Genomic DNA, 6733 nt, shown 5'->3' on the forward strand with positions numbered 1-6733 from the left:
TTTCTTTCCAAAAAAAATAAGAGTGTCTTATTATCGGGGAAACATGGTAGGTCTTAAAGAGTCTCCACAGAAAAATCTAGACATTCTAGTCAGTGTTGACAGCAAAAGGGTCTTTTATTTGGAATTTAAGAGATGGTCACATAGCTTGACTGGAGACATTCAAGAGAACCTTGAAAAACAGGGAAGATGAACAAGAAAACAGTGAAGCCAAAGAAAGGACACCAGAGCTGTTTCCATTCCCCACCACCACCACACAGCCACATACAAATAACAAAGTCTAGTAACAGCTCACACCTCTAAACTAGTTCAGCCTGCCAAACCCAAACACCAGGATAGCAGGATGGGGAAGGGCAGGAACGGAAAACAGCCAGAGAGATCACCTGAAAGCCCATGGCACAATTGTCTTCAGGCCTTGAGAAGAAACCCACAATGGACTTTCAAGAAACTATTCTCAAGAACACCAAGCTTTCACTGGCGTTCCTAGGTCTATCTTCACTCCATGCTTCAGGATCTCTCAGGTAATTCAGATATACAATAAGAAGGAAGAGGGTCCTACTCAGATGAGTATGATTGGTTTCCACATCTGAGGTCACAAACAGGGAGATATAAATTCATTAGGAAACCGGAAATTTCTAGTTTAACTATGAAGTGTCATTGACAGTCATTTACCTAATCCTGTAGAGCAAAAATAAATAAATAAAAACTATGTGCTGAGGCCCATGTTCATTCTAGGAGCTAATGCATGTGCCACTGGGCAGAAGTGCTAAGTAAGTTTCATATTAAAAATGGTTCCCAGAGGCAGTGAGCTTTAATTCCTTAGCTCCATCTCTCTCTATGATTCAGAACTGACTTGTCATCAAGGAGTATGTGTATTTATAGATTTGCCAGCTTTAAAAAGAAAACATGTCAAGAACACCTATCCACTCATGGATGAACTCCACTTCCTTTCTAACCTGCTTATCTTTCAGTGAGTCCTGTTCCTATGATCTTGGCATAACAAACTTGGATCTCTACAGAAGCAGACAAATATACTTAGATATTATGCAGAATTTTTTGTTAGTATAGAATTGAAAGGTAAGTTGATGGCAAATAATAACAATAAAACAATGAATGAATAACAAATATCTAGAAGCCTGAGGTTCTCCTAGAAACATGAGGGTTGCCCAGACAATACCAAAGCTGTTTAAGCCTAAAAATTCTAAGGAAACACAGTGTGAGTTTGTTTAGTTCCCCATGATTACAGCCCTTGTAAGTGGACAAAGAAGTCTCCATGGTTCCTTCAGGGTTAATCCTGAGATGAAGAAGCTTAAAATTTTGAGGAATTCTGGGCCTCAGACTCTAGTTCAGCCCACAGAATGGTACTTGGACTTGTAAGAACTAAAAAACATAAAAGGGCTGCTTTCCCTGGTCTTCAATGTCTGCTTACTGTCAGGGTTCTCTTACCACATTTGATCTCAGTCAATCACAGAACAAGGTGAATGAATTCAATAGCTTGATGACTTTGACAAGGATATGGTAATGGTAACCCATTATCCCAACTTAGCATCTCACTCTGACCTTGAACACTGTACCACCCTGCTACACATATATCTCTCATCATTTATTATCGTAATTCCCTAGCCAAATCCTTGAAGCTTGTCAAAAAAGAGAGAGGGGAAGGGAGTAATAGAGCGAGTGCATAGATGATTCCATACATGGGAGGGTTCCCAAAAAGGGAGGGAACAGGTAGCAGGTAGCATGAAGAGAAAAGAGAGGAGGCAATTTTTTGAATAAGAGAAACTAGGTCCTCTTCTCCAACCTCCACCCCCAAAAATAAATTTTTCTGGACTATAACACATCAATAAAAAAATTCAAGCCACATAAGTGGGGTGATATATGTGAGGAGTTAGGACCTTATCTCCCTCAAGAATAAAAATGTCACACAGGAGGTTAGAGACACATAAAAGTTACTCGACTCAAAGACTTTCTTTTAACACCTATATTCAGTCACCCTAAAAAGATTAAACTAATAACTAACCTGATGGCAAACTCTAAAGTCTCTGACCTCTTGTCAGTCCATTCACACCTCCTTTTTTATAGGTATGTTATAGTCCAGAAAAATTTCTGCTGTTTTGGAGGGGAGAAGATTTAGTCTTTTCCTATTCAATAGATTGTCCCACACTCCTAAGAAAATGCAAATACAATTCCTGCATTGCCATACAAAGGAGTATGGCATTCCTGGCCAGGAGTAGTAGATATATTTTCAATATCAGACACATATAGACATGCTATTCAGTATATCTCAATTGCAAGGGCAGAAACATAAACCAAGATATGAAATGGCAATGAGACTTTTCTATCATAGACATATCAGATACATATATATACACTAAGTAACTTGGGGGAACTGAACTGACAACTGAGGGAAAGGGGAAGAAAGAAGGCCAGGCACAAAATATGGGGGTTATTAAGCTTGATGGAAAATGAACCATGTTTGAAGAATGGCAAAATATTTAAGTATAACTTTGAGTTGAAAAAAATAGGTGTGACAGTCTTAATGGGAAAATAACGTTCCTTCAGATCTAGGAAAGTTTTTTTCCCATTTTCCAAGGCAAAATTATAAAATAATTAATTTAAACTCTGCCCCCTTGAAACTCTGCCTAGTGGTTTGGAAGTATAAGGTTTTCTCAGACTTATTGATTGGAAGTCATTTACCCAGATAAAAAGTTGTTATAAGAAGGTACTTAGCACAGCAAATAGAGTGCTAGGCCTTAAGTCATGAAGACTCATCTTGAGTTCAAATCAGACCTCACTTACTTAGCTGTGTGACCCTGTCAAGTCACTTAAACCTGTTCATCTTAGTTTTCCCATCTGTAAAATGAGCTGGAGAAGGAAAAGGCAAACCACTCCAGTATCTTTCCCAAGAAAACTCCAAATAAGGTCACAAAGAATTGGACACTGGGGCAGCTGGGTGGCGCAGTGAATAGAGCAGCAGCCCTGGAGTCAGGAGGACCTGAGTTCAAATCCGGCCTCAGACACTTAACACAAAAACTAGCCGTGTGACCTTGGGCAAGTCACTTAACCCCAATTGCCCCTCTTGAAAAAAGGCGCAAAAAAAAAAGAATCAGACACAACTAAAACAAGTGAACAACAACAACAAAATGGAGAATCTCAGAAATGTACAAATTACACAAACTTATCTTCTCTCCCACACACTCAGGAAAGATTAACTGGAGGCAGCTTCCAAAGGACAGGAAAAAACTACCATTGCTCATCATTTCAGGATGAGTTATCATATTGTTTATTGCAAAGTAGCTTCTTGAGAACCTCATGAACCTCTTTATTCCTTAGGGTGTAGATCACAGGATTAAAGATGGGGGTGACCACAGTGTACAGCAGAGCAAAGACCTTAGAGAGAAGCTTGGAGTGAACAGCAGAGGGTGCTATATACATCACTATAAGTGTCCCATAGAAAGTAGACACCACAGCCAGGTGGGAGGAACATGTAGAGAAGGCCTTCCTTCGCCCAGTCCCTGTGGGTACTTTCAGCACAGCCACAAGGATGCGGGCATAAGAAGTCAGGATCAAACCAAATGGAATAGTTATGCAGATTACAGAGAGGAAGAATGTTGTTGCTTGCAGCACCTGGGAGTCAGAGCAGGCCAGTTCCACCACAGGCATGAAATCACAATAAAAGTGGTTGATGTGGTTGGAGTCACAGAACTTCAGCTGTGCCATTAGAGTTATGATTGGGCTACCCACTGCAAAACCAGATAGCCATGCTGCAACCACCAGACCCACACAATGCTTGGATCCCATCAGGAGTGAATAATGAAGTGGGTAGCAAATGGCCAGGTATCGGTCATAGGCCATGATAGCCAGAAGGAAGCATTCAGTTGTGACGAGGGAGCCAAAAATAAAGAACTGGAGCAAGCAACTAGCTAGGGAAATGGCTTCCTTCCTCAAAAAACCAGCTAGCATCTTGGGTGCTACTGTGGAAGTATAGAGTATCTCTAGGAGAGAGAGATTGGCCAAGAAGAAATACATGGGTGTGTGGAGGCCTGGGGAGCTAACCACAGCCACTATAATGAGCATGTTCCCCAATATGGTGCTTAAATAGACAATGGTCAAGAAAATGAAAAAGAGGAAGTGCTGGTCAGGAAGCTCAGAGAAACCAAGGAGGACAAACTCTGTGATGATAGATTGATTCCCAATGAAAGTGGTTTCCATCAAGGCAATTCAAGCTGCTTTCAAACAGAGATGAGGCTTCAAGGTATCTCAGCATGTCCTGAAGAGTCTGGGTCTGAAGTTAGTGGGGTTTGGTAAATTAAAAATGGGTAGATCTTCAGGAATCTTTATATGTACACATCCCATTTCTCTAAATTCCCAATAAACATTCCTAATTAGCTATCTCAAAATCAGCATGGCCCAAATTTGACTCAACATTCATTGGAATATAAGCATCTAGCACATTGCTTTACACATAGTAGGTATTTGATAATGCTTATTGAATTGGATTGGATCACCTCCTCTATAAAATAAGAGTTTCCCTTCCCAACTAGCCTATCTATTTGAACAGCACCACTATTCTTCCAGTCACCAAAACTCAAAATAGTAGAATCAACTTTGGCTTTTCTTTTCACTTCATCCCACAAAGGTAATGAGTCACTCAATCCTGTCAACTCACCCTGTGCAATATTTCTCATATTCCTTACTTTCAAATGAATAAAGGACTGGGCCTGAAGTTATGAGGACCTGAGTTCAAATTTAGCCTCACTAGCTGGTTATCCCTGAGCACAGTCACTTAACTTCTGTCTGCCTCTGTTTCTTCATCTGTAAAGAGGAAACAATAATAGTTCCTACCTCCCAGGATGGATGTGAGAATACAATGAGACATTTGCAAAGCACTTTGCAAACCTTGAAATACTATAGAAATGCTAGTTGTTTATTATTATTATTATTGTTATTCTTATTTTTACTCCCACTGCTCTTAAGTCTAGGCTCTAAAATTCATACCTGGGTTATTGCAGTAGTTCTGAAAGCATCTCCAAATTATGCATCATTCACTTTCAGACTAATTTTCCTTAAATATCATTTTGAGTATGTCATTCCCTTGCTAATTCATTTTAAGTGACTCAGAATTGCCTACAACTTTATATCAAGTAGAAGCCATCTTGTTGGAGATAGTGAAAATGGGGTTCATTCAATGAGGCAAGGCAATGACTAAATGATGTCATGATAGCCTCCTCTCAAAATCACAGATTTTCTGAAAAGTCATTCCCCATATTACTGCATCCCACCTTATTTGCTAGGTTACCCTGCAGTTTCTTCTGTTGTATATAGTGAGTCTAACCCTAGGTCCTTAACAATTCATCAGAAATGTAGGTTCTAAACAAAGTTAATGAAACCAAGATTTAAATGAAATAAGGAAATTGGGAAACAATTTTTACAGCCAACATCTCTCATAAAGGACTCATTTCTAAAATATATAGAGAATATAGTTTATTTTACACATAATACCTCACACTTTTGTTCTAGAGATCAAAGAATTTTTTTAATTTGGTACCTAGTAAGCTTCAAATTTCTGTCTATCTATCTATTCCTATCTAATCAAATTTCTAGGAATACAAGTCATTCCCCAATTGATAAATGGTCAAAGGATATGAACAGGCATTTTTCAGATGAAGAAATTAAAGTTATCTATATTCATATGAAAAAAATGTTTTAAAACACTATTGATTAGAGAAAATTAAATTAAAACAACTCTGAGGTACCACCTCACACTTGTCAGATTGGTTAATATGACAAAACAGGAGAATGATAAATGTTGGAGAAGATGTGGGAAAATTGGAACACTAATTCATTGTTGGTGGAGTTGTGAACTGATCCAATCATTCTGGAGAGCAATTTGGAATTATATCCAAAGGGCTATCAAACTGTGCTTACCCTTTGATTCAGCAATACCACTATTAGGTCTGTATCGCAAAGAGATCATAAAAAAGGGAAAAGGACCCACACGTACAAAAATATTTATAGCAGCTCTTTTTGTGGTGACAAAGAATAGAAAATTAAAGGGATACCCAACAATTGGAGAATGACTGAACAGGTTGTAGTATATGAATGTAATGAAACAATATTGTGCTGTGAGAAATAATGAGCAGGCCAATTTCAGAAAAACCTAGAAAGGCTTACATGAACTGATGTTCAATGAAGTGAGCAAAACCAGGAGAACATTGCACGCAATAACAGCAACACTGTAAGATGACCAACTTTGATAGACTTAGTTCTTTTCAGAAATATAATCCCAAGAGACTCATAATTGGAAAATGCTCTTCACACCCACAGAAAGAACTATGGAGTCTGAATACAGATCAAAGCATACTATTTTCTCTTTTTTTTTTCTCTCTCATGGTTTTTCCCTTTTCTTCTGATTCTTCTTTCACAACATGACTAATGTGGAAATGTTTAATACGATTGTACATTTTTGGTCTATATCAGATTGTTTGCTTTCTTGGGGAAGGGGAAGAAGGAAGGAGGAAGGAAGGTAAGGAGAAAAAAAAATTTGGAACTCAAGATCTTAAAAAAGTGAATGTTGAAAACTATGTTTACATGTAATAGGAAAAAAATAAAATACTATTAAGTGGGGGGGTAGGTGTTTTCCATCTTTAAAGAAAGTCCTATAAGATATATTTTCTTTCTTTTCTTTTTGATGACCATTGTGATGCAGAATTCACTTGTTTGGATGGCAACCCTT

General features: G+C 38.3%; 1 protein-coding gene across 1 annotated transcript; it reads right to left on the reverse strand.

Annotated features, from left to right (window-relative positions):
• Positions 1 to 3258: 3258 nt before the first annotated feature.
• On the reverse strand, positions 3259 to 4209 carry OR11A1 (olfactory receptor family 11 subfamily A member 1). Its single transcript, XM_069073637.1, has one exon. It carries the CDS (start codon positions 4207 to 4209, stop codon positions 3259 to 3261), a length of 951 nt encoding a protein of 316 aa, XP_068929738.1.
• Positions 4210 to 6733: the final 2524 nt, after the last annotated feature.

This window comes from Petaurus breviceps, unplaced genomic scaffold (assembly GCF_028583685.1).
Source record: "Petaurus breviceps papuanus isolate PSGF00001 unplaced genomic scaffold, PetGlider_PUasm1.0 90865, whole genome shotgun sequence".
Lineage (NCBI taxonomy): Eukaryota > Metazoa > Chordata > Mammalia > Diprotodontia > Petauridae > Petaurus > Petaurus breviceps.

Coding starts and splice junctions, on each gene's coding strand:
- OR11A1 (XM_069073637.1), bottom strand. CDS start 4,209: ATGGAAACCACTTTCATTGGGAATCAATCTATCATCACAGAGTTTGTC.